Below are 24,891 nucleotides of genomic sequence, written 5' to 3' on the forward strand. Positions count from 1 at the left end.
GCCCCATCTTCCAGTTGCTGAAATGACAACCTACCCCTCAGTGTGACTGTTCATTGATGATTGCAGTACACAAAACGTATGACCATGATGCTGTTATACTTTGGGCACCGTTCAAGCTTGGGTACGCTAAACAATATTTGTGCCACACAATTGCAGGAAATCTATTGCCCGTGATATTTAACAGTATGAACACCACCAAATGCCTTGCTGGTCCACCATCAATTAGATCATCATCCAGATTACCTCGACGTACAGACCTACTGGAGCGGTGGGACCATGAGTGGTGTTTAAACATTGAGAGCTTGATTCTCATTTTTATTTATTTAGAGGCACAGCATGGTAACAGGTCCTTCCAGTCTGATGAGCTCACCCTGCCCAATTACACCCAAGGGTCCAATTAACCTACGAACCCATATGTCTTTGGAATGTGGAAGGAAACCAGAGTGCCTGGAGGAGGCATGGGGTCATGGGAAGAACACATATACAGCAATGGGATTCAATCCAGGTTGCTGGCGCTCTTAATTGCGTTACGCTACCTATTACACCATTGTGCTACTCCTAAACCTTCCCACTATTTAAATAAATATCAGGATCGTGGTGCAGTATTTTTCACCTTCGCAGCTTCAGCAACATTCAGTTTGATACTCTCTGGGAATGATCAATTCACTGACACCATTAGCTTGTTTACCATCCATTCACTCCAGCTATGTTGCAGGAGCTGCACTATGTTCTATTGACAGTAATGCTAAACTTTGTGTGTTTTTTTTTTAAATCAGAAGCCTCCTGTTAAACCCAGCACTTCTGCAACCTTGAGGAGCAGGAAATACAGGAGAACACTTCTAACACTGTCCCCTCTATAAAACACACAATATCTTGGATATAATATTGCTCATTTAATGTCATTGTCATCTTCATCAAGAATTTTTATGGGAGAATCTTCACTACCCATATAGCAGAAGTTTAACAGAATCAACCACAATCATCAAAATCACATCAAAGATGCTCAACTCTTATGAAGCATTTTTTCATGAAGAAAGCAACAAAAAAAAAAGTCAAACTATTTTGCTTGGCAAGAATATAGATTTATTAAACCCAGAAAAAACCCAGTACAACAATAAACCTTGTGGATAACATGACAGTATCATCTGATTTTGAAGCACAAACAACATTTGTCTATTGTCTAATTCTTGACACTCAATTCCATCACATAAGTAAAATTGCATTAATTTGAGTAACATTTCCAACGGCTATTTTATGTAAGGCACTCTCTTTGGTCCAAATCCATCATACTTTGCAGTAAAGATAGCTTGCAACAATACAGCTACAAAATGTTGCCAACTAGATTCACTAAAGAATTATAAGCATGATTTTATAAGTATGATTCTTCTGCCTTCATATCAATCTTGCTGTATGTAGATAATGCAATCTTAGGCTGGGTTACCAGCTACTTTCCAAATTCAGCTTCATGTCTCTCTTCCCAATTTTATACTTAAGTGAGAACACACCATAATAATACGTGGCACCATCATAATTACATTATATTTTTACCAACCATCATCTGGTCAGGAGAAACACAAAACAATCTCAAAACCATTAATAGCAACTGAACAAACATTATGTTGTTTTGTTTTATGTTTAATGCACCAGAGTTCAAAGACAACTCAGTCAATAGATTTTATATGGCTATACTCTTAACAATTTGTTCCTGTACATCAGAGATATGTAAAGTGGCCATGCAGGGCATATCCACTGCTTTCCTCTCTGCAATAATCAAGTAATCATGTTAAAGACATGCACATTTGAGCACAATGTGTCTTTTTCTCTCTCTCTAAATATGATCAAATTTAAATGCCTTCATACACAGTTTCTGTATTTATAATCTATTGCTGCAGATGGTCACTGTGCCTTCCTCAGCTCCAGGAACACAAGTTATGCTGGAACATGATGGAACAATTAACAAAATCCTCCTGGTTTCTCAAACTTCACATGAAAATTTAGTTTCCGAGTCCTTGTGGATTGTTCAGCAACACTTAGTCTTCACATAAAACTTAAAGCTGTTCTTGTTCAATAAGAAAACAAACACTCAAGGAAATACCACTAACTAAGTCAAGAGAACAGAATTCAAAACATTTTATGCTCCACAAGACATGAGATGAGTTACTGTGTTGGCATTGCCACTGCAAAATAAATTACTGTGCCTGCATTCACCATTTCAACCCGAATCATTCTTAACTATGGAAGTGATGCTGGTCATTATTGTTCATTACTATACAAAGTATGTCACATGTCTACTCGGACAAGGTGGCAGCCTTGATGCAATTTACAAAGACCACACTGCCAAAGTTCTTCATCTTCACTACACCCACCCAACATCTTCACCAGAAGCATTGTAGTCTTTCATCACTACTACCTCGAGAACATTTAGAAATGGACGATATTAGCCTTGCCGAATTCATAGAACACAACAGCACAGAAACAGGCTCTTTGGCCAACCTAGACTTTGATGAACATCCAAATTTAAACTAAAATGTGGACATATTCGCTAGAAATGAGACTTGTATTTTATGTGGATTTAAACCTCATGTCATATTATTGTAACCTTGTAGATAAGTGAAAATTCTGTATTAAAAACAAAATAGAGGATGGTTTTATGAACAAAATACAAAAAAAATTAAAGCATGGGAATAATTTGGGCACATTTGGAAATTATTTAGTAGTTACATTTAAAAATAAACCTCTCATATCATTTTCCAGGTAAAAGATTTGCTATGTTTTATTTCAGCCCCAATTTTAGAAGGTTCTGCAGCTTTTTCTGAAACAAAAAAAAATCACCTATGCAAATGAAACAGCAAGTGATTTTAGTAGAATCGCAGATTTCACTGTGCTGTTCTGCTCCAATGTTTCACAAAAGGCAATAATCACACTATAATTGAGCTGACATTGGGAATATTAGAAAGCTCAAAATCATTTTACTGCCCATTATTGCAAGCAATTGTTTATATGGGAACAAGCATTTGCCATTTTCCATTCTCAGATGTCAACGCCAAATACACTCTTATCAGATTAAAACACACTGCTCTTTTGTGCAAACTTAGTTAAGTTAATCAACTGCTCTAATCTTGTTTACATACTATTACCTCAGCCATTTATTGATCAGAGTAATCTTTAACCCAACACTCCTATCACTGAATGTGGCTGCAAAAAGAAGCCTCAAAGTGGAAAGTAACCTTCCAAATACAAAGTCAGATTAATGTTTGAACATTTCTTCTGATTTTCCCATCTGCCTCATCTCAGAGGTTAGTTATGTTCATATCAAATGTATATCCATGTCAAAGTGTAGCAAATCTTAAAAGATTCCAAAATATTCTGAAGTGAGTAACTCAGCAAATCAGGGTTACCAGACCTCTAGCGAATTGGCTGATCTTTGCCCCGGTACTTACAAATCACCAAGAAAATGTATGGGACTTAACTAGCTCATGCATTTGTTATGACATTTATAGCAACAAATTCCAAATGCATTAAATAGATTTCTGTATAATGGTGGGAAGTTCACCAACTGGAGGTGGGTTGTACTTTTCCAAACGCATTAATCGTCGTAGGATATCTTGACGCTGCATCGGCCACTTGTAGACATGCGTATTTTGAAGCCATGAAGGAACATGTTTCTGAACAAATAACATGAACAATGATTAAAATCAGTTGATACCAAAGACAAGGTTTGCAATCTGTTAGTCAAATTACTAATTGATCACTATGGTTTAATCAGATCTTAATTAAGTACACTTCATTCTCTGTTACCTGTCACTTTAAGTTCCAATATACCTCGGTCTACCCACAAGAAAGCTCACCAACATCTCTACGTCTCTACTGAATCTATGTACATCAGTACTCACGACCTCCTACAGGTGTGCAGCTAAGAGCATCACTGTGGTACACAAACTGCACTGTTATGGACAAGAGAGTCCTACAACGGCCAGTTAAAACTACCCAACTCATAACCAGCTTCAGCTTTTCCACCATCAAGGACAAGGACATATATACAGAAAGGTGGCAGAAAATGGCCAGCAATATCTTGAAGGATTTCACCCAGCCTGCTCATGGACTGTTGTCCCACTCTCAGCAGGGAAGAGGCTACACCAGGACCACCAGACTCAGAAATAGTTATTTCTCCCAAGCCATCAGCTTATCAACACCTCCACCCATTCACACACCACCATTTTATTTCTCCTGACAGTCACCATATGTATAGAGACTCCTGAGCCTAGTGCCACTTTATGTACATATATTCAGTCTATGTATGTAAGCTTATCTTAAGTATTTATATGTATTATGTTTTCTTAAACTGTGTTCTTTATGCTTATTGTGGATTTTTTTATGCTCTCAGATCTGGAGTTATAATATTTTTGTTTTCCTTTACACTTGTGTACAGACGAATGACAATAAACAATCTTGAGTTTAATATGGTTTGTATAATTTTCAAATGGAAATGCACAAGTACCAAAATTCATGTCTGCATTTTAATTTGAAACAATTTTCAGAATTAACAACACAAATTAATCTCTGCCACCAGTCACCTTACTCAGTCCCAAAACCCCCAGTGTGCCCATTAAAATTCTAGCCATCTTCATACATTTCTTAAGCTAAGCACATCAGTTTATCAATGCTTCAAGTTAATTGTACTGTCTTTAACTCAAGTTCATCCACAGTATGAACCTGAATGTTGATCTCCTATTTTTTTTTCTTTCCTCCAGTCACAGTCAAGATATACTGTATCACCTAAATTTTTCACACACATGCAGACTGAATTTCATGCTCATTCAAGCACAGTGGATTCCAGTTAATTGGGCCATTGGTTAATTGGGACAGTCACTTATTTGAGACAACTCTTAAAGAACAAAAGCTAATCAAGAAAGTAGCCAAGATTCCTTTTACTTATTTAGGACACCGTATTGCTTAATTGGGACAGGAGACTATTGCCAAACAGTTTCTAAACAGTGTCAGTCACGTACTTTTGCTATGCCCATTAGACATTACACCATGCTTAGAGGAAACAGTTTCTAAGTAGTGTCAGTTGCATGCATTTGTGTAGAAAAAGCAGTGATTTTTGCCACTGATAGCTGGCGAGAAATAAGCAGCAAGACCATTTAGTACCGTTTTGCTCACTGCAGTTTCAAACATTGTCTTGGAGATGCCAGAAACAACCAGGAGTGAAAAATGAAATGATTTCACTACTTTAACCAGTTAGCAACTAGGTGGCATTTGAAGGTATCAAACATCATTTTGAATGCTACAATGGAAACGAAGATTTACAGGATGCAGTTATCAAACCATAGTATGAAGGCAGTCCATTATCTGCATTAGGTGTACGTGCTGATACTGTTTATTTACAGTCAATCAAAAGAACACAGCAGAGTACCCTGGATGAATTCCTCTATCGATAACTATTAGAAACAGCACAATTTTAAAGCACTGTAGAAGTATTGGTAGTGCTCTTATTTGTTCTGTATTTCATCTAAATACATAATGTGTTACAGAGTTAAATGGGAGTTATTTTTTTTTAAAAAAACTTTTAACTATATCCATGAAACTTCAGCTAATTGAGACAGCTGTTTAATTGGCCAAAGTGTGTCCCAATTAACCGGAATCCATTGCATTTGACTTCCAATACAAAGGCAGAGTAACTGGTTCCCTTTCTTTCCTGTACACCATCAGCTTCTGCTAAAAATTAAGCTTGACTCATTAAATTCTCCTCCACATTCATGGTCCTCCCTTTAAACCCTCCACCTATATTTCTTCAAACTTGCAGCATTAGTCTATATCTAGTCCCAGAGAAGATCACTAGCCAGTTCTTTGCATCTCCAATGTGGGGGAAAAAAGAACAGAACAAATCCAAGAGTCAAAGTCAATATGTTCATTAACAACTAAAACTGTTGTGAAAATATAAAATGATCTTTAGTGGTCGATAAAATACAAAAGCACCTGCAAGTGTATATATAACCCAATATTTTAAATATATACTCAAAATTACTGCAATGTGAATTCTCTATTGCCTTTCAGTTCCTTACTCATTAATCTGCTACCTCTAGTTTTCTCAGAAGAATCACTACTTAATACATATTGCAGCTACTCCAGCCAAAAACTAAATCAAAAGTTTTATCTGAAAAATCAAAATGGTGGAAAATGCACCAATTGTGGCATCAGGCCACGCCAATTAAATAAAAACATAATTGGCTCCTGATGACATGCAAACTTTAAAGCTGGAGAAAATAGAGAAATGTGGTCCTCAAGATTGAGGCTCTTTTTTTAAAATTAAGGTGTTTAGAAACCAAGCCAAATTCAGACTAGTGGTAAATACTTGAGTCATGCTTCAAGTAGAATATCTTGATTGCCAAAAGACAAGGAGTTCCTTAAGGATAACATCCTTAATGCAAACATTTTCAGCTGCCTTAATGGATTTCTCAATAAACATGCCAGTATTTATGTACAAATGCTGCAAGTTCATGCAAGAATAGATCCTGGGTTAAATTTGGAAGTACAGTTACTGTGGTTTGAGATGGGATGAACTGCTTCACTAAGAACAGCATCTCACCATCTGGTTCACCACTTCAAAATGGATTAAATGACAAGAACCTGCCAAGTTTCTAAGTAAAATTAAATCAAATTTGCCATAGCGTTAAGCTCAGTCCAAGTACATTTCTTATCCACAAAATAATACCAAAGCACAGCAAGATAGATTACATATTTGCTCCTCCAGCGTCAACCATTTCCACCTGTTTGAAGACCCCATCCACACCTAACTTTGCCTATTCCAACCATTTACTGTGTGATTTGCTGAACTCAGTGCATCCTAATTAACCAGTGCCTAGAAATTAACTTTCTCCTCGTTTCCAAATTTTTTATATCTTCCAAATATTTCCAGCTTCAAAACTCTGAGGTACCTGTGCTTCTTAAATAATGGTCTAACCATCCTAAGATTGAAAACCACAAAGTTTGACATGCTTTCAGCTGCTAAGCACCCAAGTTCTAGATGTCCCCCTCTATACTCTTTTCCCTCATTCATCATGTGTAATGTCCCAGAAAATACCTTTGGGCATCTGACAAAATACCTTGTGCTTCAGAGTATGTCTCTTTATATAATAATGTTCTGGTAATAACTCAGGTATTTTGCTTTTAAAAATGCTGCTAAGATAAATCACAAACCTGTAAACTTCAATCTTTCGAATTTTGCTTGCTGGACTTTTAGAGCAAAGTGAAATGCTATCTCAGTTTGTACTATTATGCTTCTGCCTGACTTCATTGCTTTTGCACCCATTGAACATTATATACCCTCAGTAGCCACTTTATTAGGTACAGGAGTGCAACTCAGTGTGGTCGTCTGCTGCAGCAACCCATCCACTTCAAGGTTCGATGTGTTGTGCATTCAAGGGAGCTCTCCTGCACACCACTGTTGTAACTAGTGGTTATTTGAGTTACTGTCCCTTTCCTGTCAGCTTTAAAGTAATTTTTTTTTAAATCAAAGTGCACGTGTGTCACCATATACCACTCAGATTCATTTTTATGCAGACATTCACAGTAAATACAATAAAAGACATTCAAATAACCAATGTGCAAAAAGCAAATTGTGCAAATAGAAAAAGGATGATAAGCAACAAATATAGAGAATGTGTTGTGGAGTCTTTGAATGGTTATAGGATCAGTTCAATCTGGCCACTTTCCTCTGACTTCTCTCATTAACAAAGCATTCTTGTTCATAGAACTGCCGCTCACTAGATTTCTTTTTTTTTTTTGGCTCTTCGCACCATTCTCTGTAAACTCTAGAGATTGTTGTGTATGAAAATTCCAGGAGATCAGCAGTTTCAGAGATACTCAAACCACCCCATCTGGCAGCAGCAATCATTCCACAGTCAAAATCATTTAGATCATATTTCTTCCCTATTCTGATGTTTTGTTTGAACAGCTGAACCTCTTGACCATGTCTGCAAGCTCTTATACATTCCATTGCTGCACATGATTGGCAGATTCAATATTTGTATTAATAAGGTTTATCTAATAGAATGGCTATTGAGTGTATATGAAACTACATAATATTTTTAAAAAGTTAACATTTTAAACCATCAGATGTGAACTTAGTAAATCTTTTATTTATGTCAGGCATTTTGAACTTTGGAGGTTTCCTCTTCCCTTTGACGGTACCACACCAAAGTAGCCTTTCCTCTTGCAACCTTACAACCTCTAAAGTTCCAAAGATCTCCCTTCTGTTGAACTGTTGACCCAAATTTACTTTGATGTTTGCTTACCATGCAAGCACCTGGAAAAATAATGGGAACAAATCTGAAGTTCCTGCTTCCATTCTGAATGAATTCATTCTGCAGCTGCAACAAAATAATGATCGATTAAAATATATTTAAGAACATTTCAGAAATGACAATTAGCATTAAAGCCAATGCAAAAATTTTTTTAAAGTGTTGCTCAAAATGCAGTCTTTAAAATGTGTAACTTAACAGTTATGTACTTAATAATCTCTAAAGTGCCACTACTGTAACTCCTTCCACTTCAATTAAAAACATTTCAAACAAGACATAGTTATACTTTGTTCTCTTCCCAGGATGTGTTTAAAAAAATGGATTCAGTCCTGATGAGGAGTCTGGGCCTGAACTGTCAGCTCTTTACATCTCCCCATAGATGCCGCCTGACCTGTTGGAGTTCCTTTCAGCACTTTGTGTGTGTTACTCTGGATATCCAGCATCTGTAGAATCTCTTGGGTTTACAGTGGTGGAGCACTGGTTAATTTTACAGGGCTAACAATTCCAGAAGCCCAAATTCAAACAGCTGGAGAATTTCAATTCAGATTAACAATGTGGAATTTAAAACAGAAAATATTCAACAGTAACAATCTGATTCGCCAATGTATTTCAGTGGGAAAATCTCTGATCTTAAACAAAATGGACCATTGCCACTCCTGACTCACTAATCTAGTGGCACTTAGAGCATGTTTGAACAACAAAATGTTGCTAAGGAACACTGGTAGATCATAAATATCGAAGGAGAGATGTTTGCTAGGAAAATGCAGTAAAATAGCTGAGGAAACTGACAGGGTGGGGGGGGAATTATCAAACTGAAAATCTGAGTAATATGATTGCTGTGATTATCAGCTTACCTGTTTATAAATAAAGACAGAATTCAAAGAATGTTCATCATTTTTGATGTCAAAGTTTTGAGATGTAACTGCCTCATAGTATTTAGGGCTAATGATGATAATGATCAGGTAGTCTTTCTGAAAATGCACATTAAAAATAAAGACACCATAATCAGAAGTGATCAAGTACATTAAGAAATAGCTGTATGCTATTTATTCTCTGTACAAATATTTGATTAAAATTGAAGGGAAATTTAAACCATTGCAAAATTTCATGAGGGATACTCACATCATTTATGTATCTTTCCATCCAGTCAATTTTGTTTATACTTCTGAATTGCTGTTCAAATATATCAATCTAAAAAGAAACAGCTGGACTTAGAATAAATTATTAAGAATGGTAATTTTATGCATATGTTTTAATTACATACAATACTGCATTGGTTAAAACTTACAAATGACTTCTTATTTTTGATCAGAATTTGATACCATTCCCTCAATTCTTATTACCCCAAAATTTGGAAGTATTATGCAAATTACAGGAAACTACAGATAAGCAGTAATGCATTTCAATTGCAAACACCATTTTCTATTCAAGAAAAAGTAAGATAAGCATTGAAAAGCAATGAAAGAGTTCTTTTTTTTAAAAAAGCGGGTCAAAAACAGGGTCAGACATAGCACAACACGTTGCAAGCACAAAGCTACCCAGTGGAACCAGAATAGTACACTTACCTTGGATTGAACATGACTTTGTCCTTCACCATTTGGGATTAACATATTGACTCCAAATTCAAGATAGATATGTTTCATGAATCAAAAGTCAAGAAGCTCAGACAAAAGTATGTCACCCAGATGAATTTTAATACAATTTAAATCAGTTTGAAGAACATGTTTCTTTAAAGGTACCCTGAAATTGCTTCCAAGCAGACAAACTCAGCCATGTAATTTTGGTATTAATGACTCAAAACTCTATACTGGAAACCACATCAATTTTAAACATCTATGGGAATTTCAAGAATGGCTTTCCGACAAAAGCCAAATACTTTTCTGCTGAATAAACAAGGCAAAACATTCCTACCAAGTGAATTAAACTGCACAGCAAAAGTATTCCAAAAAATCCATTTGCTATATGTTCTAATTTAAGAACTACACTCAGTAGCCACTTTATTAGGTAGCCTCTGTACCTAATAAACTGGCCACTGAGTGTATGTTTGTGGTCTTCTGCTGCTGTAGCCCAAGGTTTGACACATTTACATTCAGAGATGCTCTTCTGCACTTCACTGTTGTAACATGTGGTTATTTGAGTTGCCTTCTTGTCAGCTAGAAAGTCTGGCCTTTGTCCTCTGACCTCTCTCATTAACAAAGCTTTTTTACCCACAGAACTGGCACTCACAGGATGCTTTCTGTTTTTTGTACCATTCTCTGTAAAACTCTAGAATCTGTTGTGCGTGTAAATCCCAGGAGGTCACCATTTTCAGAGATACTCAAACCACCCCATCTGGCACCAACAATCATTCCACTGTCAAAGGAATATAGATCATATTTCTTCCCCTTCCTAATGTTAGGTCTGAACAACAACTGAATCTCTTGATCAGGTCTACATGCTTTTATGCATTGAGTCACTGCAACAATATTGGCTGATTAGGTATTTGCATTAACAAGCAGGTGTAACAGTGTATCTAAGAAAGTGGCGACTGAGTGTATACTTACAATTATAATTTTGCTTTAAGACAAAAGGCAAGAGATGCACTACTTCACCTAACCTCAAAACTGTTGGTAATACATGATTTGTGATTAAATAATCCAAATATTTACATGATTCTTCCTGAGCCGCAATAGAATAATTCTGTCTACTTCCTTCAGGTTTGCTCATAAGCTCTTTTCCCCTCAAAACTCCCAAGATCATGGATGCAAGTGGCAATGGTATACATGAAAAGAGGAGATAATGGCAAAGCCAACCTGAGTTTCAAATCCATTCCTGATCAGTAAAGCAACGAAACTGATGACTTCTCCAACGTGCTTGTCATTATCTGTTGCATATGTCACAAAGACTTTTCCTGGTAAAAATTAAAACATTATCATCTCAATACAGGTCATCTTTGAAAATTCTGATGCATCTTTTCTATGTTTTCACTGTGGAAATTCAATACCAATCGCAATTAAGAACTCCCTACAGAGGATGAAATAACATTCATCTCATTTAAATAACTCTGCTTAGACAGGAAATGCAATACTGTTGTTACCTCTTTGTATACACAGTATTGTCTGATGCAAATACGATTTCCAAGTTAGAAATACAAAATTAACACAGCAGATACATGATTTTTTCTGAAAAAAATCCTCGCCTCAATCTGGAAACTTACTCTGTTCACGGGGAAGTGGCACGCTGACTGGCATATTTGTATTTACTGGATCTGTGGGAGCAAGTGGCCTGAGAACACAAGACAGAACATGACAAGGTTGTAAATATTCTGTTGCAAGCTACAATTCTGTTCCTCACTTTACACATAAATAAATATTTATGATAGAACTCTTCCATGAGATATTTATAACTCAGACTCAGACTTCTAGACAAAATAAAGTTGTCCTGCATAATCAGAATAACCAGTCAGCACAAACATGAGAACATCACAGCTGGAATTAGGCTGCATGAGTCCCTCGGGCTTTTCCCACCATTCAGAATTCACCATCATGTGTTGAAAATGCTCAAAGACAGGAATTCTTTCCCAGAAGGTTGTGGATGTTCAAAGATTTACTTCCTAAGAAGGATTTTTTTCCCCACAATGGAAACACCCATTTCTCGATTTGCAGGCTTCAGACACAGCACCTTGGCATCTATTCTGCGAAACAACATTTGAACAATATGATCTCTCATTCCTCTAAAGTCCAAAAAAAAAAAAAAAAAAAAAGCACCATACTGCTTGACTCGGTTTCAGCTCAGGACATCCCTTCCTATCAAGAAAGGCCCCAAGGTTAGGGGAAATCGAGGACTAGAGGATATAGGTTGAAGTTAGAGGGGAAAGATTTAATAGGAATTTGAGAGGCAACTTTTTTGTACATACACATAAGACCACAAGACACAGGAGCAGAATTAGGCCATTTGGCCCATCGAGTCTCCTCCACCATTCAATCGTGGCTGATCCTTTTTTTCCTCCTCCTCAACCCCATTTCCCGGCCTTCTCCTTGTAACCTTTGATGCCATGTCCAATCAAGAACCCATCAATCTCTGCCTTAAACACACCCAATGACCTGGCCTCCACAGCTGCATGTGGCAACCAATTCCACAAATTCACCACCCTCTGGCTAAAGAAATTCCTGTGCATTTCTGTTTTGAATGAGCACCACTCTATCCTGAGGCTGTGCCCTCTTGTCCTAGACTCTCCCACAATGGGAAGCAGCCTTTCCACATCCACTCCATCTAATCCTTTCAACATTTGAAAGGTTTCAGTGGGATCCCCCTTCAACCTCCTGTGTTCCAGTGAATAGAGACCCAGAGCCATCAATCGTTCCTTGTATGATAACCCTCCCATTCCTGGAATCATCCTTGTGAACCTCTTCTGGACCCTCTCCAATGTCAGCACATCTTTTCTAAAATGAGGAGCCCAAAACTGTTCATGATGAGGCCTCACCAGTGCCTTATAAAGGCTCAGAACCACATCCCTGCTCTTGTATTCTAGACCTCTTAAAAATGCATACTAATATTGTATTTGTCTTCCTCACCATCGACTCAACCTGCAAGTTAACCTTTCGTTTGCCACTTTCTTGCCCATTCTCCAAATCTGCCTTTCTGCATCCTGTTTCCTCAACACTACCTGCCCCTCCACCAATCTTTGTATCATCTGCAAATTTGACAACAAAGCCATCTATTCTATCATCTAAATCATTTACATACAGCATAAAAAGAAGTGGTCCTAACACCAACCCCTTGAGAACACCACTAGTTGCTGGCAGCCAACCAGACAAGGGTCCTTTTATTCCCACTCACTGCCTTCTTCCAATCAGCCAATGTTCTAACCATCTTAGTAACTTTCCTATAATACCACGGGCTCTTAACTTGGTAAGCATCCTCACGTGTAGCACCTTGTCAAAGGCCTTCTGAAATTCCAAATATACAACATCCACTGCATCCCTTTTATCTATCCTACTTGTAATCTCTTCAAAGAATTCCAACAGGTTCATCAGGCAGGATTTTCCCTTAAGGAAATCATGCTGACTTTGTACTATCTTGTCTTGTGTCACCAAGTACTCCATCACCTTGTCCTTAACAATTGACTCTAACATCTTCCCAACCACTGAGGTCAGGCTAACTGGTCTATGATTTCCTTTCTGTTGCCTTTCTCCTTTCTTAAAGAGTGGAGTGACATTTTCAATTTTCCAGTCCTCTGGCACCATGCCAGAGTCCAATGATTTTTGGAAGATCATGCTATCTCATTCAGAACCCTAGGGTGCAGTTCATCTGGTCCGGGTGACCTATGTACCTTCCAGTCTTTTAGCTTTTTGAGACCTTCTCTCTTGTAATCATAACTGCACCCACTTCTCTTCCTTCACACACTACATCTGGCACACTGCTAGTGTATTCCACAGTGAAAACTAATCGAAAACTCTTTTAGTTCATCTGCCATCTCCTTGTCCCCTGTTATTATTTCTCCTGCCTCATCTTCTAGCAGTGCTATATCCACTCTAATCTCCCTTTTTTAAAAAAAAACACTTGAAAAAGCTTTTACTATCCACTTTGATATTATTTCATATTTCATCTTTTCCCTTCTAATGATTCTTTTAGTTGCTCTCTGTAGGTTTTTATAAACTTCCCAATCCTCAGTCCTCCCACAACTTTTTGCTTTTTGTATGCCCTCTCTTTGGTTTTTATATTAGCTTTGATTTCCCGTCAGCCACAGCTGTACAGTTCTGCCATTTAAGTATTTCTTCACTTTTGGAATACACATCCTGCAACATCCTCAGTTTTCCCAGAAACGCATGCCCAGAAATGCATGCCATTGCTGCTCTGCTGACATTCCTGACAGCAGCTCCTTCCAATTTACTTAGGCCAACTCCTCTCTCACACCACTGTAACTTCCCTTACTCCACTGAAGTACTGCTACATCAGACTTTACTTTCTCCCTATCAAATTTCAAATTGAACTCAATCATATTGTGAACAGTGGTTTCTGAGGGTTATTTTACCTTAAGCTCCTGAATCGCCTCCAGTTCATTACATAACACCCGATCTAGTACGGCTGATCGCCTAGTAGGCTCAACGACAAACTGCTCTAAAAAGCCATCTTTTAGGCATTCAACAAACTCATTCTCTTGAGATCCATTACCAACCTGACTTTCCCAATCGACCTGCGTGTTAAAATCTCCCATGACCATCATAACATTGACCTTTTCACACACCTTTTCTATTTCCTGGTATGTATGTGGAATGAGCTGCCAGAAGTGGTTAGAAAGAAACAACTTTTAAAAGAGGGTTGGGCAGACACATGAATAGAAAAGGTTTGGAAGCTAATATTCACAAATGGAATTAGCTTGGATAGGCACGTTGATCATAATGGCCAAAGGGCCTATTTCCATGCTGTATAACTCTAACCAATCTAATAAACCAACACTGAACTCTTCCAAAGAAGTAATTTAAACTGTGCACTGCTTTACCTTTGTGATCTCTTCAGTCAATCTCCATACCATCACATTCACAATCCATTAAGGTCAAGATAATAACAGTCTCACCACTGCATGTTGCACCAACATAATTTGGTTTCTATAATCAGTATACAAATCTTCAAACTCTTACCTTCTGGGAAAAAAGTCTGCTTTCACATTCTTATATCAAATGTTTAAAAATCCATGTTTCCTCACCTCACACCCCATTTGTCATCTTTTTGGCCAGTTACTTGAAAAACACAGCTCCTAAGTAGCCTCAGGGCTTACATTCTCACCTTGGAGAACGAAGCATTGCGGCTCTGACGAGATGATAAAGCAAACGCTCAGGCTCAGGCATATAGTAAGGTCCTGATGTCCAGTGGATTGTCACAAGGACACATCCAGACATGATGAACTCTCCTTGGAGGCATCATCATCCTGTGACACTCACAGGCATTGGCTTGGCAATGCACAGAGATGTGATGTTTGCAGTGCAAAAAAGCTCATTTATTTGTACATCTTTAGTAATAACACAAAGGAATGTACCAGACTGATTTATTTTTAAGTACAGTGAGCAAAAATGCCATTAGGTATAATGGCAGTGAAATATTTCTGTCTGCCTATTAAACACTCAAAACTCACACAATAAAGTGATTATCCAGACTTTTCTCCCCTCCCCAAATGAATCATTTTAACAATTTGTCATTTTGTTGCATTCCATTTTATGTACTCTACTAATGTTTTTCAACTATTACATTAACCTACATAGTCTTAGCATTTTCACTATTACTGCTTCCTGTAGGCTGCTATGTAAAACATCAGTAATCGATAAATCAATCTTTATAAATGTCACAGAAAAATGCCTAACCTATATTTTTATGTAACTAATACACCTTATTTTTTTAAAAAAATCATGACCTCTAAAATGGCAAAAAGGAAACAAGAAAAATACTTAAAATTCCTACCTCTGTAAAGAAAAATTTGCAGGACCATTTGGAGGTATGAAACCTGCAATTAAATTAAAATATGACCAGTCACACAGAGTAAACTGTTGATTATTACAGATTAACTGCAATGAGTCAGCTGATTTCCAAAACGTAATTCATGCTTATTACTGCCATTTCTTCCATGAGTTTACATTTTGACTCTGGTAATGTTCCCAGAGCCGTCATCTGCTAATCTTCAGCCATTCTTCCCTCTTTTTATTTAAACCCCATGTCACTTAACAATGAATATGAATGCATGAATATTTCACTACTAAATGTATGTGCACAGATTCAGAAGTGGCAAATACTTTTAAATTTCAAATATTCACCTATTCCTCAGAAGAAAAGAGAAGAGCTCTGTTGGAAAGCTATGGTTTCACCACATTTCAAGAGTGCCCATCCTTATGAACAAGATAATACCATTGGTGCAGTATTAACTAGTTATAACAGTGAACTATACTGAGATTAATAGGGATGTCACAGTAGAAAACAGATGGACAGGAATTCAAAGAATGCAGACTTCCCAAAAAAGTAGCTCCCTACCTTCCATTAAAGGTTTCAAGTGATCATTGAAAAGACCAATAATCAGCTAATACCTTCAAAAAATTCACTCCATAAGCCCTATTTACTGAAAATATGGCACTCATTAGTTTGAATAAAAGAGTCAAGAAATGTGCGAATATCACCCGCACTCATCTGCAAGTATTTCTGGATAAATGAAGTTAATGGCCACTGACATTAAAGTGCTTTCAGTTCACTTCTGCTCCAACATACACTTTGAAGAATGTAAGAACGAAGGCCATTCAACCCTTCCATGGCTGATCTCCTTCAAACACCATTTCACTGCCTTATTCCATATCCCTCCTTCCTTTAATATCCAGATAATTATTAATCATTATACTAAAATCAATCATTTACTCATCTCTAAGAGCCCCTCAGGGTTGAATATTCTGAAGACTGACCACCCGCTTGGTGTAGAATTTTCATACTCCTGTCCTAATGGCCCACCCCTGATTTCAATATTGTGACCCCTGGCTCTGGGCTCATTACCCTGTATAGCTTCCAAGAACTCACAGATTAAATGAAGTTCAACAAGGTTAAAGATGTAGGATGATGATAGATGTCTGAAGAAAAGCAGTGATAAGCACAGAGTAAACAAGGTAATCATTCAGCCAAACACATGCGTTTTACCCTCTGTTTCTATTGGACTGATTTATCAGAAGTAAGTTGTTTAAAGTACACCTTGTATTCCTCCACAGGATATAGCAATACTGACAAGGCCTACACGGTCCTTTGCAATTCCTCTTGAACCAAGTGGACTTGCTGGACCATTTTAAAGAGCAGCTAATATTCAACAGTCTCCGGTCACTTTTAGAAAAGGGAAACTCTCCTTTATAAAAGAACATGCCCTGTTGCCTTGGTAGGATTTGAATCAACAGAACCAGCCTAGCAAATTGTAAGGCTTGTAAGTTAACCAGTATTGTACACAGCTTGTGGCAGATAAACACGGTGCAGTACCAGACAATTCTAGCAGCTGAGGTACTGAAGGAGATTAAAGAGATTTACTGAATTTATTTCAGAACAGATGAGCTCTATTGGGACATTCTACTGATGCAGTGATTAAGCTTTTGATGAGTAACCAGGATGCTCAGATGAACAATCCAGAAACCAGAGTTCAAGTCCCACCACTGCACCTGTGGAGCATTAATTCAGTTAATAACTTTAATAAATATAAAATCAAGTTAGTAACAACCATAAGATCGTTATTATAACTGAAATTCCCTCAGGGGAGGAAATTTGCCATCCTTAACATTACCCAGATCAGCTTCTGTGCTTCTAACCACATAGCCCTGTGGCTGGTTCAAAGACATCCTCTGAACAGGCCGAGGTGCTGCTTTATTCAATAAAATTGGGCACGGGCCTTGTCCACATCCCAAAAACAGTAACATCTAGCACTAAGTTTATAAACAGAGAAACAAAACAAAATGTAAATGCTATAAATATGAATTTAAAAAAGAGTGGGAGAGATACCCAGTAGCTCAGGCAGCATATGGGAAGAAGAAATAGGAAGCTGACCTTTCACCTGATAAAAGCTTTAGACCATAGTTCAGAGCCAATGACAGCTTCTCCAAGACACGATTACATCAAAAATATTTAAGATACAAAGTGGAGCTGGTAAACAATAATAATAAACCAGTTAAACTTAGAGGATTTCCATATCTTAAAAATTGTTACAAGAGGGAAAGGTGCCAGAAAACCAGTGGTTAACCTTCATATAAAAAAAAAGGATTTAGCATTAAGTCCAGGGAACTACAGTCTAATTTGCTTAACATCAGTGGTTAGAAATATTACAGAATCCTTATTCAAATGATGTAATAGAACAAAATAACAAGAAATTGAAAAAATAAGCAGTGAATTCCAAAGGGGACAGACTCGCTTGACCAACCTTACAGAATTCGAGAGGACAGATAAGGATTAGCTTATAGATATATACTTGGATTTTTTTAAAACAGACTTTTAAGTAAAAATCAGCCCATGCCCTAGCACAGAAGTGTGAAGTCAGAGGAAGAACAGCACAACTCAAAAAAAGTTAATGGGCTTTTGTTTTATTAAATGTTTTGGGGGTTAATAGTTAGTCAGACTGGAGAATAGTTAATCAAATATTCTACAAATAACATTTTGATCACAGCTGTTCAACATTTGTAGAAGTCATTTGAACAATTAAAAGGGTATTTAGATATAGAAAGGATTAAAAAGATATGGGGTAATGAGAAAGGCCTGTGTTGCAAGAGGATTTAAGTGCTTTAGTGGGGACACCTTAAGATCATAAGACATAGGAGCAGAATTAGGCTATTGAATCCATCATAGGAAGGACATTGAGGCCTTGGAGAGGATACAGAAGAGGTTTACCAGTATGCTGCCTGGATTAAAGGAGGTGCTATAAAGGGAGGTTGGGGAAAGCTTGGGTTGTTTTCTCTGGAGTGGTGGAAGCTTGCGGGGAGATCTGACAGAAGTTTACAATGTGAGAGGCATAGATAAAGAGACAGTACCTTTCTCCCCCAAGGCTGAAATGTCTGATACCAGAGGGCATGCATTTAAGGTGAGAGGGAGCAAGTTCAAAGGAGATACGATGGACTTTTCTTCTTTAAATACACAGGCAGTGGTGGGTGTCTGGAACGCGCAGCCTATGCTGCTGGTAGAGGCAGATACAGTACGGATTTTTAACAGACATTTAGAGAGGCATTAATGTGAATGAAGTGGAATGCTAAAGACAGTGTAGGAAGAGGGGATTAGTTTAATTGGCTATTTGATTACTAATTTAATTGGTATTGCACAACTCTTTGGGCCAAAGAGCCTGTTCCTGTGTTGCACTGTTCTACAAGTCTGCTCCACCATTCAATTATGGATGATTTATTTTCCTTCTCAACCCCATCCTCCTGCTGTCTCCCATAACCTTTGAGATACCTACCAATTAAGAACTTATCAACCTTCACTTTAAATATTCCCAATGACTTGGACTCCACGGCCGACTGTGCAAATGAATTCCACAGGTTTACCACTCTCTGGCTGTAAAGAAATTCCTCCACATCTCTATTCTAAAGGGCCAGCCTTCTGTTCTCAGGCTGGGCCTTTGATCCTAGACTCACCCCTTCCTACAACTATAAAGTGCACCGATGAGAAGAGAGTGGATATAGTGTTGGTTACCAGGTTAATTCAGGAGAGTTAGGGTGCATTTCCTTATGAGAAGTGAAGAAGGCCGAGTTTACATTTTCAGACTTAGAAGAATGTGTCATGATCTCATTGAAAAACAAAATTCTGAAAGGATAGAAGAGCAGTTGATTTCTCCCTGGTTGGGTTTTCCAGATAGAAGCAGAATTAGGCTATTCAGCCCATATCTTGTGGTCTTTGGTCTAAAAGATGCAATTCACTGTATGTTTCAATGAAGATGTGACAAATAAAATTAATCTTTGAAAAAAAGCAGCTATCTATCTCTGCCTTAAAGACTCCACCTTAAGCATCCCTGTTGTGGAAGAACATCTCATAGGCTCATGCACTTAAAAAAAATTGTCTTATCTCTGCCTTAAAAAGGGTAACCCTAAATCGACATTCTCCCACAGGAACCACCTTGTACACATTTACCACGTCAAGATCTCTCAGGATCTCAAATGGTTCCAGTAAGTCCCCTCAGACTTTCCTTAACTCCAACAGAAAGAAAGAAGCACACTTTATCCACATTTACTAATGAGACAACCCATTTTTCCCCAGGTATCAGCCGAATAAACCTTGCTTGAACTGATTTCAGTATTTCTTTCCTTAAATAAGGAGGCCTATTAATTCAAAGATTCATAAGTATATTTTCTAGTAGTCCAAATCTTACCCCACATTACTGAGATATTCTCTATTTTGGCATTCAACTCTCCCAGCAATAAACAAAGAACACTGTTAGCTTTTCTAACTGCTATACTTTTACGCTTATCATTTTATAAAGCCAGACTTCTACTTCTCTGAGCCCTGTAATAATTCATTGTACTTTTGATGTAACACACAAAATGCTGGAGGAGCTCAGCAGGGCCGGCAGCATCTATGGAAAAAGAGTGTAATCGACGATTCGGATCAAGACCCTTCAGCGGGATTTGGCCCGAAAGGTTAACTGTACTCTTCTGCATAGATGCTGCCTGGCATGCTGAGCTCCTCCAGCATTTTGTGTGTGTTGCTGGGATTTCTAGTATTTGCAGATTTCACTTGTTTGTATCATTGCTGTGCTATTTTTTGACATGTAGAGTAGAGTAGTAGAGCTACCAGGACTTGATGTTTCAATCCCTATGGTAAGTCGGCATTCTCGATGTTGGCAGTGGGCTTGGAGTGGTGACAAGGAGGGAGGGTAGATACGTCATCAGGGTCATCAAGTAGGCACCCTCCTTTGACGTTTCGTTGATAAGCCCACGACGTCTCCAGTGGGCTCAACGGTGCTACCTGGCATCCCAGATACACACCCCCCCCCCAGTTCCATACCCTCCTGTCTTCATCTTGCAGCCCAGTTGGTGTCTTTTCTTTTAATCCAAATCCAATTGCTGCTTTCTTCTGCTTGACAAGGACTTGATTGCTTGTTGGAGGGAGTGACCCGTCACCCCCATCTTCTTCAATAGACTCGTCGTAGATGTAGCAATAAATCCCCTGCATTCCATTTCTACAGGGAAAATCTTCGTCTTCCAGCCATTCTGGGCAGCTTCAGTTGCCAGTTCAGAGTACTTAGTCTTTTTCCTCTCATAAGCTTCTTCGACACCACCCTCCCATGGTACTGTCAATTCCACAACATATGCCAGCTTAGCCATTGTGGACCACAGGACCATGTCTGGCCAGAGTGTTGTAGCCGCAATGTCTGGGGGAAACACAAGCTTTTCTCCCCAACTCCACGTCCATTTTCCAATCCTGAGCAACCTGCAGAATGCTTACATCTTTTGATGTCTTATGGTTCTCTGGAGGTTGGCCTGCTGGTACAAATCGTGTAATGTGGACATTTCCTGCCAATGATTGTGGGAGAGCATTTGTGGTGATTCACCTCTGTTCCAAGATTGATGCCAGCTGTCTGAGAACTTGGTTATGCTGCCAAGTGTACCGCCCCTGGGTGAGGTTCCTGGTGCATCCTGTTAAAATGTGCCTTAGTGACGCAGGTGCTTGACAAAGAGAGCAAGCAGGGTCTTCTCCCCACCACTGGTTCAGGTTCTGGGGTGTGGGTAGGAGGTCATAAGTGGCTCTGATGACAAAACTTAGCCGAGATCCCGCCATCTCCCAGATGTCACGCCAGCTAAGTTTCCTCTTTTCCAGGCTCTTCCAATTAGTCCAGTGGCCCTGCTTGGCCATTGAGAGGGCTCTGGCGTGTCGCTCTGCCTCTTCCTGTCTTCTCACCTCCTCCACCACGAGCCGTCTCTTCTGCACTGACGTTGCCTTGTGCCATTGAGGAGCCTTTGGGACGAGCCCGAGACCGGCTCTCCCATGTTGGACTTGGCCAACCACATCCCTGAAGCGAAGAGCAGACTTAGCACTCTGGACGGCTTCAGATGGAGTCCACTTCCTCCCCGTTACCACACGGGGTGGGGGGGGCACTGTTTGAATAACAGTATCTTCAGATTCAGTGAGGGTCATGACCAACCTTGCTATGGTGCGTTTGAGTTCTTCCACAAGACTTGCAATTGGTAATTCCAATTTGCCATTCCCATACAGTCCATCAGGACTTAGCATCATGGAAGTCCAAGCCACTGTTTCACATGTGTACTAATCACTCTTTCGAGCTTTTCCACCTTGCTGATGGGGATTTCATACACTGTTAAAGGCCACGTGAGTCTTGGGAGTATGCCGAACTGGAAGCACCACAGCTTGAGTTTTCCTGGTAGCCAGGTCTTGTTGATGCAAGCTATGTACATGATGGTATCCTTTCTGAGTTGTTTAAACTGCTCAGTGTCCTTGAGCTTAGCATCGTACCATTGGCCAAAGCTCTTCACTGGCATTTCTGAAACAGTTGGGACAGGTGTTCTATCAATATGAAATCTTTTATCCGTGACTTGACCTTTGACAATGGAGATGCTTCTGCTCTTGCTGGGCTTGATCTTCATCCTCGCCCATGTGATGCTTTGATGAAGCTTTTCCAGAAGTCTCTTGGTGCAGGGGACAGTTGTCGTCAGTATTGTTATATCGTCCATATAGGCTCGTATCAGTGGTAACCACTGACCAAACTTGTAGCCCTTTTCCTCCCGCAACCCATTTTGAGGCTCTGATAATGAGCTCCATCACCATAGTGAAGGCCAATGAGGAGATGGTGCACCCCGCCATGATGCCTACTTCCAGTGGTTGCCAAGCTGTGGTGAAGTCTGATGTTGTGAGACAAACTTGCAGATCCTGGAAGTAGTGTTTTACCAGATTTGTTGTTGTTGCAGGCACCTGAAAGAATTCAAAAGCAGTCCACAGTCAGGAATGAGGAACTGATCCATAGGCATTGGCCAGGTCGAGGAACAAGACATGCAGATCCTTTCTTTCTTTGCCATCTGGATTTGATGCCACATGACACTGGTATGTTCAAGGCATCCCGAGAAGCCTGCTATGCCAACCTTTTGGATCAATGAAATGATTTTGTTTCAGATACTTTGTAAGTCTTTGCGCCAACATGCTGAAAAAGATCTTGCCTTCTATATTCAGAAGGCTTATTTGGCGAAACTGCTCGATGATGGACGAATTCTTTTCTTTTGGGATTAGAATTCCCCCCGCTCTTCACCAGGCTTTGGGGATAACTTGCGTTTCCCACACAACCCTCATGTTTTTCCAAAGGAATTTCAGAACATCCAGGGCTTTCTTGTAGATACAATATGGAACACCATTAGGGCCTGGCACTGATGCCAATCTTGCCTTCTTCACTGCCTCTTTCACCTCACTCAGCTTGGGAGGGCTGATGTTAAATTGATGTTGTCGGGGTGAGATTGGTGGGATGTCAGCTGGGACAAGTATCAGTTCATCTTTTCGCTTATCAGTGTGGATGATTCTGCGATGTCTTTCAACCTCCTCTTTTGATACTTCCAAATATCTACTTTTCTCTTTTGTGAAAACACCTTCACATATTTAAAGAGATCTTTGTAGAAGTCTGTTCTTGCTTTTTCCTTCTTTTTGCATCATTTCCTTAAATTCTCTGCTCTGCGCAGCTTCGAGAGCCTCTGTTTTAGGTCCCCTTGAAGGAGGTTGATGCCCTCCCTTTCTTCTGCTGTTGCTTTTTTCCTCACACCTTCCTCAAGCCTCTTCTCTCTTTAACAAGTCGTTGGATTTCCTGGAGACGACGGGATTTGGGGGGAGGAGGCATACCTTTCCTGCTGACTTGTTCCTTCACTCCAAATTTCTCCTTTCCGTAGCTGCAGATCAGGTCACCCATCCTCTTCAACTTCTTTTCTGCTGATCCCTTGATGCCACTTAAGATCAGACTCACATCTGCCACTCCTTGCCGTTAGACTTTGGCCATTTCATCAATGGCTTATGTCCTTACATGTTCTCCACTTTACAATGTGCCTGGCTGTGTCTTGGACTGCTGCTTGTGCCTGAAACTTCTTCCACATCCCGATGGGGGGCTGATACTCTGCGGACTGTGGGTTCCTTCCTGCCACTGAGTTTCATCCGACTGATTTGATCTTCCTCTGAACAGAATCTAGTCAATGCGGGGCCCTGGGTTGGAGATTTTCAAGCATTTCTTCCGTCCTTGGTGAATTTTTAGACCACGAGTTGATGTTACTTTAGTCCAGCCACACCTACAGGTCTGAAGAACATGTCCGGCTGCTGGTTTCTCAAGAGTATTGCCACTTTCTTGATTCATTGTCGTGTCCATGCCAAGGTTCATTACCAGGAGGTGAGTCAGAGAGTCTTCTTGCGCCCTCGCAGACTCTGGGGGTATACTTCTTTTTAAATTTTCCCTAGCCAAGTGAGGGTGGCTCTTGTGTCCTGACAAGGTGACGGAGCCTGCTGTTATGGGTAGCTAGCTCCTAACAGCCCCGTTGGGGTCTATTTCCTCCTGTCAGCTGTCTCTCCAGCTATCACACGGTCTTTCCCTTAATATAAATTGGAAATAATTTTTCAAGATTATCATCCAGTTGCCATATTTTTGGCCATTCACTTAACCCATTAAAATACTTCCAGCCTCTTTATGGTCACTTGACCATTTATTTTCCTACCAGGTAAAAGGTCAGTCAAGATGGTATTCAATGGTAGCAAAGGCAAGGGTCTCCTTTTGGCCATCTTCTATTTCAAATTTTAATGAAGATGGAGAAAAACAGGACATTATTCATGTGAAGCATTCAAATTAATTGGAGCCTAAATTGAAAGGCCTATTTTTGTATTTCTATGACTGCAATAACATTTGACCAACAACTTTAAATACTGAGTAAGACACGGTATAACATGTTCATTAGGAGGCAGCACTTATCACAACAATGACCGATAAATCATGAAATACACCTACCATGCTAATGTTAAAAGTTCCAGTTTCAGTGACTGGCCCACTTCCTCCCCAGCTAGCACCTCCAGACAAACACATTCTCCGGGTATCTAAAGCCAGAGGGCATGGATTTAAGTTGACAGGGGATGGGATCAGAGAAGATCTGAG

General features: G+C 39.3%; 1 protein-coding gene across 2 annotated transcripts in view; it reads right to left on the reverse strand.

The window, feature by feature from the left end:
- Window positions 1-1,069: 1,069 nt before the first annotated feature.
- Window positions 1,070-24,891, reverse strand: part of LOC140198901 (E3 ubiquitin ligase TRAF3IP2-like) — a 68,556-nt gene continuing 44,734 nt past the window's right edge. Inside the window, exons 3-9 of one of the 2 annotated variants that reach the window (XM_072260113.1) lie at window positions 15,738-15,780; window positions 11,500-11,567; window positions 11,096-11,193; window positions 9,426-9,494; window positions 9,158-9,274; window positions 8,298-8,372; window positions 1,070-3,665 (exon numbers count right to left, since the gene is read on the reverse strand). In XM_072260113.1, the coding sequence (XP_072116214.1) occupies window positions 3,519-3,665; window positions 8,298-8,372; window positions 9,158-9,274; window positions 9,426-9,494; window positions 11,096-11,193; window positions 11,500-11,567; window positions 15,738-15,780 (617 nt within the window). In that variant the 3' untranslated portion in view covers window positions 1,070-3,518. The remainder of the gene's footprint in view (window positions 3,666-8,297; window positions 8,373-9,157; window positions 9,275-9,425; window positions 9,495-11,095; window positions 11,194-11,499; window positions 11,568-15,737; window positions 15,781-24,891) is intronic. The other variant, XM_072260114.1, reaches the window with a different exon arrangement.

The sequence above is a fragment of the Mobula birostris genome, chromosome 6 (assembly GCF_030028105.1).
Source record: "Mobula birostris isolate sMobBir1 chromosome 6, sMobBir1.hap1, whole genome shotgun sequence".
NCBI classification, from domain to species: Eukaryota; Metazoa; Chordata; class Chondrichthyes; order Myliobatiformes; family Myliobatidae; genus Mobula; species Mobula birostris.